This window comes from Balaenoptera physalus, assembly GCF_965194825.1.
Source record: "Balaenoptera physalus genome assembly, chromosome: 1".
NCBI lineage: Eukaryota > Metazoa > Chordata > Mammalia > Artiodactyla > Balaenopteridae > Balaenoptera > Balaenoptera physalus.
In genome coordinates, this window is record NC_138882.1 from 120,075,931 (window position 1) to 120,090,124 (window position 14,194).

At 33.8% G+C, this 14,194-nt stretch overlaps 1 protein-coding gene across 2 annotated transcripts in view; it reads left to right on the forward strand.

The window, feature by feature from the left end:
* Positions 1-10,700, forward strand: part of SELENOF (selenoprotein F) — a 38,034-nt gene extending 27,334 nt beyond the window's left edge. Inside the window, exons 4-5 of one of the 2 annotated variants that reach the window (XM_082410842.1) lie at positions 7,284-7,333; positions 9,831-10,700. In XM_082410842.1, the coding sequence (XP_082266968.1) occupies positions 7,284-7,333; positions 9,831-9,962 (182 nt within the window). In that variant the 3' untranslated portion in view covers positions 9,963-10,700. The remainder of the gene's footprint in view (positions 1-7,283; positions 7,334-9,830) is intronic. The other variant, XM_082410843.1, reaches the window with a different exon arrangement.
* Positions 10,701-14,194: the final 3,494 nt, after the last annotated feature.

Consider the following 14,194-nt stretch of genomic DNA (forward strand, 5'->3'; position numbering starts at 1 on the left):
CCACTTCTGCTTAGGGAGAAAATTCTTTACTCTGTATGATTTATTTTGCCTCAAACACTTAAACTCAGTATTGTACCAGAGTTGTTTGGCTTTTTTTATATCAGTTCTCTGAATGATAATGTGATCGTTCTTATTCCTAAAAAGTTTTGGCATTTGCTTTTTAATTATATTCATTATTCATATTTACTGACTTGTCTTATAATCTTTTGTGACTCAGATTTTCACGAGGTCAAGAGTAGCTTGCAGGGCTTCCTTGGTGGCGCAGTGGTTGAGAATCTGCCTGCCAATGCAGGGAACACGGGTTCAAGCCCTGGTCTGGGAAGATCCCACATGCTGCGGAGCAACTAGGCCCGTGAGCCACAATTACTGAGCCTGCACGTCTGGAGCCTGTGCTCCGCAACGGGAGAGGCCGCGATAGTGAGAGGCCCGTGCACCGCGATGAAGAGTGGCCCCCACTTGCCGCAACTAGAGAAAGCCCTCGCACAGAAACGAAGACCCAACACAGCCATAAATATAAATAAATAAATAAATAAATAAAACTAAAAAAAAAAAAAAAAAAAAAAGAGTAGCTTGCAGTTAGCCCTCCTGTTTGTGATATCAGGTTTTCTCATGTCCATGGTAATAATTTCTGCAGTTGCTAGTTCAGTCTTTAAAAGATTGAGTGTAGTTTATTAATCCTTGGATTACAACTTAACTATATATATATTTCTTATGTATAGTTAAATTGTAAAACTGGTGGGTATTTGTAGTCATACTGTCTTGTCCTTTTGAGACATTGGATTTTAATTCTATGTATAAATATTTAATTAGTACAAGCTTATTTAAATTAAAAAGATTGTTTAATTCCACAGTCCATAACCATATTTAATATAATTGTGTATAATACCAATATTTTCGGAGCCCATGAGAAAGTAATACATTTTTTTAAGTTTACTTAATTTAAATTAGCCACATCATAAAACGTTAGAAAATATTAATGTTAAATTATTCCAGAAGAGAGAAGGATTTAAAATTTGAAATGTCTTATCCACATTAAATAACTCAGGGTTTATGAAAAAAAAAGCCCCAGATCATATGCCTTAGCTAATTCCAGGTATACCTCCTAAAATACTTTTGTTTTCCATGTTATGGTTAAGTAGGAAAGTCAGTATGTATAAAAACTTCTCATTGTATATTGGACCTAGTGTTTTATCACTTGTGGTGACATCAAAAGTAATGATGTTAAGTAAGTATGTTTTCCTTCTCAAGCATAAGTCTTACCATGATAAGGATATGTGTGTAGTCTGTCTCTATCAAAAAATGTAAATTTTCCCTAATTTTATAGGTCTTGGCAAACTTTTTCTGTAAAAGTCCAAATAGTAAAGATTTTCAGCTTTATAGTCAACAAGGTCTCCATTGCAGCTATTGATCTTTGCTTTTGTAGTATGGAAGCAGCCATAGAAAATATTTAAATGAATACATGTGTCTGTGTTCCAATAAAACTTTATTTATAAAATCAGGGAGGCCCAATATGGCCTATGGACCATAGTTTGCCACCCTCTGTATTAGAATCATAAACCTTCAGACACAGAAAGGAATTTTAAAATAATGTACAACTGAGAGCAAATAGCTTTTTGCCTCTCGTACCCACTTTGGTTGACCGGTAGTGATGCCTAGGATTATGATGCTACCTTGGAGTTTTGCTGGAAGGAATACTGATTCATTAGCACTATCTTCATCAGTTTTCTCATTTATAAAATCGGTTAATAGGTGGTGTAAAATCGGTTAATATCTACCTTATAGGACTGTTTTGAGGATTAAATGAGATAACATGACTCTAGCATTTGAAACTCTCTTCCCTTCACTTGTGTGAACAGGTCTTTTTATTCTCCTTTCCTGGCATCTCATCTACCACCCACACTTCAAATATTGGTGTTAGTTAGGGTCTGTGTTCTTATTTTCTTACTCTTTTGAATGATGTCCCACTCCCTCAGTTTCAACTGCAGTGTTCACCTGATGACTCCCAATCTGTATCTTTAAATTTTTCTTTTTTTAGATACCATATTTCTGACTGCAAATTGATGTTTCCACTTGCATGGTCTCATAGTATCTTAAACCATTGTACATATAAGTCACCTGGGGATCTTGTTAAAATGCAGAGTGTAATTCTGTAAATTTGGTTTGCATCCTGAGATTCTACATTTCTAACAATCCTATAGATTGTGGCCTACATTTTTAGTAGAGAGGCGTTAAACCCAGCATGTTCAAAAACTAAATTAATCCTCTTCTCTGATAAAAGTATGCCATCTTCTTCCTTGTTTCCACAAATGGCAGTATCATCAAGCAAAAGTATAAGCATGAAACCCGAGAGTCATGATCAATATTTCTTTCACACTTTATACCCAGTTAGTCACCAAGTTGTGTCTCTTCCCCCTCCTTAATAAACCTTCATATCTTTGGCCTTCTCTATGATTTTAATCAGCCCCTTAGCATCTGTATCTGGAAGGATTAATTACTTATTATCTGGCCTGCCTGTCTCTTTTCCCTTTTCTTCTATTCTCTCTTCTACACAACTACCAAAAAAAAACCCTTTTCCATAAGACAGATTTGATTATGTGACCCTCTTATTTAAAATTACCTGTAGTTCCCCATCACATATAAATGTCAAATTCAGCATCATATACAAGACCTATCATGACATGGATTCTCTTTTCTAGGTTCGCATATCTAGTTTATGTGCAGAACTATTTGCAGTTCTCTGAACTCTGACCTCTAAGTCTTTGCACACACTGCATATTCTTCCTGACTTATGCCTTTACCCATTTTTGTGACGAACCCCTATTAATTCCAAATTTAGTTCAAGCATTATTTTGGGATTGACTTTGGACAGAATTTTGCACCCTCCCCTTTGTGTTCCATAGCAGCTCCCACATAATATTGTAATGTACTTATTTAATTTACTGGTCTTCTGCCTCTACCAAACTAGGAACTCCTTAAAGCCCAGAATTTTTAAATTTGTTTTATCACTAATGTATCCCAAATCTTTCTAACACTGCACCTCACATTAAGAGGAATTCAAATATTTATTGAATGAATGAATGGATTTGCTAAATTTATCTAATTCAAAGGTGGCTCCACTTTTGACAAATGGGAAACTGGTGAAAAGCCTGTGTTTACATTGGTTATATAGCCTTTATGAATTTATAGTTTTCAAATAGTCCTTTTCTGACTTTATTATTCTTATCTGAAAAGTCATAATCTTTTTAGTTTGTTTTGTCTTCCTTATTGTACCTCCAGTCTCCCCAGATTCTCTTATTTAAATTGCCGTTCTCTGAACGTTTTTAAGTGCTTTTAAATTGTCTTGTTGGGAGGACCCAAATGAGTCATGATTTTGCACTCCAGATAGTTTGTAAGTAAATATTCTTGTTTTAGAAATACTCTTCGATACCCAGTAGTTTTCACTGAGCACAATTGAGAATTCAGTTCTGTTGTTGTTTTTTGTTGCTGCTGCTCTTCTCTTTGTATTGTCGTTTCTGGGTATGATATGACATTTTTGTTTATATTCTGATTCAAATATACTTATTTCTACTCAACGGGAAAACATCTAATTATCATTCCATGTAATTTTATGTGGCAGTTCACAAATCTTAATTGTACCTGCCGTAAGCCCTTGTTTATTAAATCTTAAAACCAGTAGAGTACACTGTATGACTACTTGTAATGTGACCAAAGGTACATTGTTAGATCTAGCCAAGTGTATTTTGCCTGTATATTTTCACTTGTTTATGATTTTGAAAATAACATAGTTCAAACATTTTTCTTTGACCTCAAGACATATCCTTCCTATTATCCCTCATCCCCACTTATCCTCTTTTTGGAATGAGGAGGAAGATTGATTTTTATTTTTTAATACTCTTCATAGTTAACTTTGAAGAGCCTCTGATTTATAAGAAGAGTACCATGACTTTCTAAGCAGTGTATACAGCAAAACTTAGCTCTAAGGTCTCCTAGGCAGCTACACAAATGACATGCTGGTAAGAATCTTGAGGACAAAACTGAAACATTCAACGTTAAACTTAATGTTTTCTAATCATTTCTGCATATTTGATCGTTTTGAAGTGTTATTTACAAATCTGCCTTAGTAATTGACAAATAATTAAATTGGCATAAGCACATTTTCTTGAAATAGAGTGACTGAATTAATCTCTTTAGGAATCTCCAAACTGATATCACTTAGTTATTTTTAAAACAGCAGAAAGTAAACTAGAAAAATAAGTTACTCTGAAGTCTTTTTTGCAAGTCTCTTATATGCTCATATAGCCTATCCTAGTGCCATGTGTATATAGTAAGTATTCAAATATATTTTAAAAGATTAATTTACTGCCTGTAAAATGTGATTTGCTACCACAGGGTGTTTAATAGATATTCCCCTCAGTCAAAATTAGGAGCTTGTAGATTTATACATAGCAGAGAGAAGAGAAAAGAACTGATGAAGATAGTCATTAGTGACTCATCTTAATATTTCTTTTCAATTTATTCCCTCATTCCGGCCTGTTAAAAAATCTTCTGAATGACAGAAAGTTATAGGTTCTGTTATAGATACAAAAAAAATATTTAAGAATAGTTCTTTTCTCCAGAGAAGTTTTTTATGTAGTAGTGACCACACTGTGTATTAAATGATGCTTTGCACAGATGTGCATATAGCATTTGCCAAAGGAATGGTTATAAAATGCAACAGCATATCATAAGCTCATTTTTGTTTGGGCATTCAGGAGTATTGGACAACTCTTAAAGGATGAAGTTAATAGAGAAGACATTCTAATAAGCCAGAATAATATAATCAGTTTTATTTTGAACTAAATTTAGTAGGGGAAGTTTAGATGGGATATCTGGGTGTCTTCCAACAAGCCTGCAGAACCTTAAAGAGAAAAAGCATTTACTAATCTTTGTTTAGTTGTCCTAGATGCACATGTATAAAGATCTTCATAGTGAAACATGTCTATCGTGCTATTGCTAGTTAATTCTAAGTTTAAAAAATAAGTTCTCAAAAGCACGTGTGTCACTATAAAATCTAATTAGAGTCTGATGCAAATGATAACAACTGGAATTAAGAACTGTCCCCATTTAAGGTATCCAAATGAAACATCCCACCTGTATTTATCTTTTTTAATGTATTCTAAAATTTTTTAACTTGGACAATTAGACGTGATCATTACTAAAAACTTGGTAAAATGTAGATCAACAACAACCCAAAAAGGAAAACATTTATTTAAAACTTCCCCAAACCCTATGCTCCAGATATAACCACTATTAAAATAATAGTTATTGTTTTGAACTGTTAGGTATATTGTGCTAAGTATTTTATATTTTCTCACTTAATATTTTTAAAGATTTCATTCAATGCTTCTAGGCTTTTTCCTTTGCAAATATATATTTATGGATAAATATATAAAAACATTAGTGTAAATATATAAAAGCAATATATCCATCTTTTTATAACAACCATGGGGAACAAACTGATCTATAAACCTTTATATATGAGTTTGCATTTATATCACTAAATACAGATTAATATAATTTTTAAATGATTGGATGCACTTCATAGTGGTCCATGTTAATTTATTTAACCAATAGCCTTTTACACACTTAGATTATTTTCAAATCTCCAGACTTGGTTAGCAGGATCTTATATATCTTTGCATTATAGTGTAATTATTTCCTCAGAATAAAGAAGTTCCTAGAAGGAGACTTGCAGATCTAAAGAGTATGCACGTTTTAAGACTTTTGGTTCATTTTGCTAAATACCTTTCAGGAAGGATGTGTCCATTTATATTTCTCCCACAACTAAGCCCCGGCAAAATCTTCTCTACCCCCTCTCTAACTTTAGATATTCTATTTAATTTTTGCCACTCCTAATGAGGTTACCTCATTGTTTTGACAGTTCTTTGATTATTTGTGAGGTTGAACATTTATTTCAAACGTTTAGTGACCATTTGTTTATTTGTATATTACATGTTCCTGTCCTTAGTTCATTTCTCTAGTACCTAGTATTTATTTTTTTCTTATTAATAGAAGCTCTCTTGCATACTGTGTAAGAGATAATTTTCCCCAGTATGTCATTTTTACTTTTAACTTTGTTTATAGTAGTGTTTTGCTGTGCTGAGTGTCCATTTTTATATAGGCACATCTATAAAGCATTTTCTTTAGGATCATGCATAAGAGAAGAATTTTATATTCCATATTCCAAGTTGTCTGTGTTAAGTGCTGTGGTAGTATTCTGAATCTTTTTTTTTAAACACTTATCACAACTGAAATTATCAGTGATGTGATTGCTTGTTTAGCATCTTTCTTCCTCACCAGACTATAAACTCCATAAGAGCAGGAATCCTGTCTGTTTTATATAGCTTTATATCTGCTATCTGGTATACAATGGATATTCAAAAGTATTTATTGAATAACACACACACACACACCCCCAGATGCACGCACACATAATCTCTCTCTCTCTCTCTCTCTTTGGTTTGCTAGCTTTACCATATTAAAAAATCCAGGTATTTTTATCTCTCTAGATTTCCTAATCGGTTTCTTTGTTTTATCATTCTGGTATAAGTATCACATAGTATACTAATAAACAGTTGAACAGATTCTCCTGTATTTTACTTTTTCTAAACTGCCCTGACTATTCTCCAACATTTACTCTTTTATTATTTTTTTTTAATTTATTTATTATTGTCTGCATCAGGTCTTCGTTGCTGCACGCGGGCTTTCTCTAGTTGCGGTGAGAGGGGGCTATTCTTTGTTGTGGTGCGCGGGCTTCTCACTGCGGTGGCTTCTCTCGTTGCGGAGCACGGGCTTCAGTAGTTGGGGCTCGTGGGCTCTAGAGCGCAGGCTCAGTAGTTGCGGCGCATGGGCTTAGTTGCTCCATGGCATGTGGGATCTTCCCGGACCAGGGCTCAAACCGCTGTCCCCTGCATTGGCAGGCAGATCCTTAACCACTGCGCCATCACGGAAGCCCTCAAACATTTACTCGTATAGCTGAGTTTTACTGTCATTTTGTCAAGCCCTCAAAATCCCATTGTAATTTGGGATTTTTATTAATTTGAAAAAATTAACATCTTAAAATATTTAGTCTTCCCATTGAAGAATATGGGGTATCTTTCCATTTTATATGTGTTTTAGTTTCCTTGGTTTTTCCATATAGGATCTAATTTTTTATTTATTGAGTTTATTTCTACTTTTTGTGTTGATCTTTGTAGCTAGCTTGGATTTGGAAGTAAACAATTTGAATCTTTTTTTCTTTTAAGCTTTCGTCAGGAGTGATAAACCCAGACTATTCAGAGGACTACAAATCAAGGTAATGCAATTTTAATGTGATCCTTTTTTCCAGCATTTTCTTTTTTTAATTAAAAAGTATTCAGATATTTTAATTGACTTTATTTTTTAGTGCAGTTTTAGGTTTACAGGAAAATTGATTCGAGAGTTCCCATGTACTCCCACCCCCACCCTCCAGTTCCCTTATTAACATCTTGCATTGATGTACATTTGTTACAATTGATAAACCAATATTTATACATTATTATTAACTAAATTTCATAGTTTGCATTAGAGCTTATACTTTGTACAGTTCTAGGAGTTTTACCAAATGTCATGTATCCACCATTACAGTATCATACAGAAGTTTCACTGCCCCCAAAATCCCCTGTGCTCCACACCCCACCAAACTCCTGGGAACCACTGATCTTTTTACTGTCTCTATAGTTTTGCCTCTTCCAGATTGTCATATAGTTGGAATCATACAGTAAGTAGCCTTTTCAGATTTCAGATTTAACTTAATATGCATTTACAGTTCCTTTGTGTCTTTTCTGTAGCTGGATAGCTCATTTCTTTCTAATGCTGAATAATATGAATAGTATTCTGTTATACCATGGTTTGCTTTTCTATTCACCTATGGAAGGACATGTTGGTCGCTTCCAATTTTTAGCAATTATGAGCAACAGTGCTGTATACATTTTTGTGTAGACATACGTTTAACTTATTTGGGTGATTACCTAGGAGCACGATTACTGAATCATATAGTAAGAGTGTTGGGCAGTTTCTTACAAAGCTAAACTATTTTCCAAAGTGCTTATATCATGTTGCATTCCCACTAATAACGAATGAGAGTTATTGCTCCACATTCATCAGCATTCCTTATTGTCAGTGTTTTGGATTTTAGCCATTCTAATAAGTGTGTGATGTTATCTCATTGTTGTTTTCATTTGCAGTTCCCTAATTGAGAATCTTTCCACATGCTTATTTGCCATCTGTATATCTTCTTTGGTGTATCTGAGATCTTTTGCTCACTTTTAAAAATTTTAATTATGGTAAAAGAAAACTTAAAAATAGTTAAGATGGTAAGTTAAATGTTAAGGGTGCAGTTCAGTACTGGTAAGTTAAATGTTATGGGTACAGGTCAGTAGTGTTAAGTATATTCACACTGTTGTGCAACAGATGTAGAAATTTTTTGTCTCGCAAAACTGGAACTTTATACCCATTAAACACTAATTCCCCCTCTCTCCTGCCTCCAGCCCATGGCAGCCATCCTTCTACTTTATTTCTATGATTTTGGACTACTTTAGATACTTCATATGAGTGGAATCGTATAGTATCTGTCCTTTCATGACTGGCTTATTTCACTTTAGCATGATGTCCTCAAGGTTCATCCATGTTGTAGCATGTGACAGGATGCTTTTTCTGCATCTATTGGTATAAGATTTCTTGTTTAGCCTGTTGGTAGTAATAGATTACATTAATTCATTTTCAAATTTTGCACCAGCTTTGCATACTTGGAGTAAATCCAAATTGGCCATGGTATATATAATTCTTTATACACTGTTGGATTTGATTTAATATTTTGAACACTTTTGCAACTATAGGCTATGTAGTTTCTAATTTGGGGACTAAAATGAGTTTTTGAATTAAAAATTGAATTTTTAAGAATAATTTATGTAGATAACCTGACCCAAAAGATTTTAGTAGTAATGTTATTGGTTTATTAGCGTAGGGGACCAATTTCTAAATTCCAGAAATGGGTTGAGAATATACCAAATGCAAATAATCACATCAGAGCTGGTCTCCATCTCTAAAGTTCACAACTCTAGAAGACCTAGAAAAACTGAAGTATAATTGCTGAGTTTCTCAGCTCCCTTCATCATCACTGCTGCATTTTTAGTTACATGGTCCTTAATTTAGCATTGAAGATTGATCACTTAATGAATGGGATCAGGTTTGTTATCACATTTACCCAGAGTCAGAATTCCTCAGAGCTCTCTGGTGAAATATTGGAACCCACTAGTAGGTCTGAAGTTTCAGGAATCCAGCCAAATTATAAACTAATTACAACAGAATAAATTTTCTTTGGTTTAAGAAATCTAGTGAAAGTCCAATACAGAATTGTCTGATAGTTTGTATGCACAGCCTATTTCAACATGGCTCTTAAGAGTCATTCTCATTCAGTATTTTGAACTTGTCTGCCTCCTTCATTAGATTTTCAACTCATTTGAGAGTTGGAGTGTGTCATGTATGCAATAAATACTTGTTACATTCAAGAATAAGCTTAAATCCCAGGTAAACTGCTTGATACCAACAGGTGTTTCTCTTCAGAAGTAAAATGTGATTTTTTTTTAATTGTCATTTTTGATGAAATCCCATTACGCTCTTTTCTAAAAGACTTCCTTTAAGAGCTGTTGTGATGTTATGTCTAAAATCTTATTACTGTTAAATTTAATTAAGCTGGATTGAATTGATTTGGACTTTGGTTGAAACTGAAAGGACTCTTTCTAAGCAGAAAATGATATTCCTCTTTTTTGTAGTATGTTCGCGGTTCAGACCCTGTGCTAAAGCTTTTGGACGACAATGGGAACATTGCTGAAGAACTAAGCATCCTCAAATGGAACACAGACAGTGTAGAAGAATTCCTGAGTGAAAAGTTGGAACGCATATAAATCTTGCTTAAATTTTGTCCTATCCTTTTGTTACCTTGTCAAATGAAATATCACAGCACCTAGAAAATAATTTAGTTTTGCTTTCTTCCATTGATCAGTCTTTTACTGTGAGGCATTAAACATCTAATTAAAAGTTGAAGTGGCAGCACAACCCATGTTATGTAAGGAGTTGGCAAGCTTAACAAAACCCATTTTTTATGTTTCCATCCTCCATTTGTTGATACCACTAACAAAATGCTTTGTAATAGTCTTGTGGTTAATTATGCAAATGATAATTTGTGATAATTGGTCCAGTTTTACGAACAACAGATTTTTTAATTAGGGAGGTTAATAAGGGAGATGATTACTGTGCCTCATGTGCTGTGTGCTTTTTGAAAGTGAAGACAGAAAACTACAAAGCAAATAAGATATACCGAGCCTCAACAGATTGCCTGCTTCTCAGATCCTCTCATATTTTTGTATTACCCAGCTTTCCTTTTAATAGAAACGTTATAGTTTATAATGAATGCACTGCATAAAAACTGTATGGCTTCATTATTGTAAAACAGATTCAGGATCTACGGTAAGAGTGAAACATTCACACAAAGATTCGCATTAATGAAGACTACACAGAAAACCTTTTTGTGGATTTGTGTGGATCTGATATTTAGCAAATTTTTGTGCTTTACATTCTTACAGAAGAGTAAAGTTAAAAATTATCATTTGTAAGACCAAAATATAAATAAAACGTTTCAAAAATCTATCTGAATTTGAAATCTATTTGTTCTTTCATGTTTAAAAATGACATATTTCTCAGTGCATTTTTATTTTCTTTTCATATAAGCCTTTTTTTAAGCTAAAAACACTAAAATGTCTACATTGTTTAAAACTTCTAACTTATTGTGGGTAATACTATTTTGTCTATGATTTTTTATTTGTCAAAGTGCTTTCATTTATGAACACATTTTCATTTATATCATATAAGGAATTTCTCTTAAAATATAGTTTTTTAGGAGCTATTAAAAATGATTTTTCTTTGCTTAACCGTCTATGTGATGAAAGTGACTTCTTAAAGGGTGGTTCACTAAGAGCAGCATTCATCCAAATGACTTCAGGTCATTTAAACCTTACTAACTTAACAAATTGGTCTAATATCCTATTATGTCAGCTCAGTCTTAGGATAAATTCTTATAATCTGGAAACTTTTATTTTTTATTTTGAATTAAACTATCTTAATGAAGGATATTTGAAAGTCTTGAAGATAACTCTACCAGAAAATGTTTGTAGAATATTTAACAAAGGTCCATTATTAATCTTTACTGGCATTTTATGTCATGTCATTTTAAATTTTAAGACATTTTTAAAGCCAGCTTGAGAATGAAAAAATACTATGAGAAGTCCTGGCAGACAAACTGTGGTCTATTTTTGGTCATCCATAGTAATGGAGAGGGCCATCACTTTGATAGTACAAGGGCCCTGGATAATGTACTAATCCCTAATGGTGGTTATTACTTCAGAGCAAAAGGGAGGTGAAGCCAATCATGAACAGTGGGAAAAAACAGCATGAGAGGAGTTGCTGCCACATACAGAAAAATAGTTGGATAGAAAGCGTGAAACTTCAGAACTTCTGGGATTGGCATAGAAAACTAATTGGACTATTCTCTGAGCAGGAAGAGCCAATCAAATGAGTATCTGGCACTGGGATTTAAAGAGAGAAGCCTGAAAAGTCTATTATTTTCAAGTTATTATTAGAGATCAAAAGAGGCTGAAGAACCTTAAACTCTGAAGAACTTGAAGCTTTAAGTTCTTGAGTTGATGAATAAATGTGTTATCATCTACCAAGCTCCACTATTTTAATTGGGAGGTTTGAGTTAATTAGCCAATCCAACTGTTTTTCACCAATTCCGATCAACAGCTAAAACCTTTTTAAACAAATCTTGATTACCAAGAAGGGTGTATAAATACTGAGGCAAAAAAGTACCATTTTATAGCCAAATTTTGACATTTGATTAAGCTTATTCAAGTTCACAAATATGGATATGTAATAGTCAGTTGATATTTATAAATTTGCTCCCCCTGCCAAAATTATGTTACTTATAACCTAAAACAGTTAACGAGTCTCTAAATTCCTGAATTTGGCAAAAGCCTCTTACAAGGAGCTATGAGCAAGAACTGACATTTCCTGTTTTAAGAGGATTTGAGACTTGAAAGCCAGTCTAAAATTAAAGTTAATAAAATGCATAAAATATTTTTGAAAGCAAAACTGCAAAACTTTGGAAATTAAAATTGGCAGTAGCTAGCATGTGAAAGCATGTCTACAAATATATGGGAAGTAGGAGTACAGATTACAGACATGAGCACAACTAGGTAGTTCTTTTACTTGAAAATTAAAGTATCTTTTAATTATATCCTGTGGTGACAGAGAACTTTTTCTGGGAGGAGAGGGTCTGCGTTTGTGATCCAGAATTCAAATTAGACTTTTGCTGATTAAAATAAACATTTTACCTTCAAACTGGTCCTTAGCCCAGGAATCAGTAACATGAAACATTACCTAGAAATACTAAAGGAATAAAACTTAAGAATTGTCTGAGACCTCTAAAACTAATTCTTCCCTGTTAGCCACTCTTGAAACAGACTATGAATATGTGCAGCATTTTATCTACCATTATGAAGAGATTGAAGTTTAGACCTTAAAATTCAAAACTTTTTTAAAAAACCATTTTGGTAGAAAAACTAAGCTAGAGTTGATCCTTATTCACAAATTCTATATTTGCAAATTCACCTACTCGTTCAAATTTAATTGTAACCCCACAATCACAATACTCTTGGCACTTTTGAAGTCATCCACGGATGTGCGCAAAGCAGTGAAAAATTTGAGTGCCCCAGTGCACACATTCCCAGCCAAGGTCAGACAAAGTGACACTGCCTTGCTTCAGCTCATGCTGTGAACAAGCGTCCTTTTCACAGTCTATTTAATGCCACATTTTTTTAATTTTTGTGCTTTTTGTTGGTTATTTCGCTCTTTAGAATGGCCCCCAAGCGTAGTACTAAAGTGCTGTCTAGTGTTACTAATAAGTGCAAGAAAGCTGCGATGTGCCTTGTGGGAAAAATACATGTTTTAGATCAGTTTTGTTCAGGCATGAGTTACAGTGCTGTTGGCCATGAGTTCATCATTAGTAAATCAGCAGTTATTTTATAAAAGATGCCTTTAAACAGAAACACATAAAACAAGGTTATATATCCATAGGTTGGCAAAAATGTGGCCAGAGGCTTCCAGGAATCTAACCCTGTGTATCGCCTAAGAGCAATGGTTCTGTGTTCGCCAATTCAGTGTTTGCAGTGACTTTATAGAACATAATAACTACTGTAAGTAATGAGGATTGACTAATTTACCATTTTTATTGAGACATAATTCACATTTAAAATTCACCCACGTGGAGTATGCAGTTCAATGGTTTTTTAGTATATTCACATAGTTATCCAACCATCACTACAATCTGAATTTAGAACATTTTCATCACTCCAAAAAGAAATCCTATATGCATCGGTAGTCAATCCCACACCCACCTACCCTCAGTCCTTGACAACCTGTCTAGGTTGTCTCTATGGATTTCTGTCTATGGATTTGCCTATTCTGGACATTTCATATAAACAGGATCACAATATGTGCCTTTTGTGTCTGGTTTCTTTCACTTAGCATGTCTTCAAGGTTCAACCATATTATAGCATGTATCAGTCCTTCATTTCTTTTTTGTGGCTGAATAATATTCCTTTATACAAATATACCACGTTTTATCCATTATTTGGTAGACATTTGGGTTGTTTCCACTTTTTGGCAATTGTGAATAACACAGCTATATACATTGATGTACAAGTCTTTGTGTGCAAATGTTTTCATTTCTCTTACATATATAACCTAGGAGTGGAATTGCTGAGTAATATACTATCAATGTTTAACTTTTTGAGGAACTGCCAAACTTTTCCAAAGTGGCCACACCATTTTACATTCCCATCACCAATGTACAAGAATTCTAATTTCTGCACATGTATTCTTCATCTCTCATTAAGGGTACTCATTTTACAGTCTTATCATCAGGGGCCATTGAAATGTGTTAATAAGCACTGTGCCCTCCACTAAATAGCCTTAAGACTGCAATTCTTTTAATTCTTTAGACGGTACGTTTTATTCTCTCAATTTTTCCTTCCTCTTCTGCCTTCTGTCACTTTACTGGATTTTAATTCATTTTTCTCTT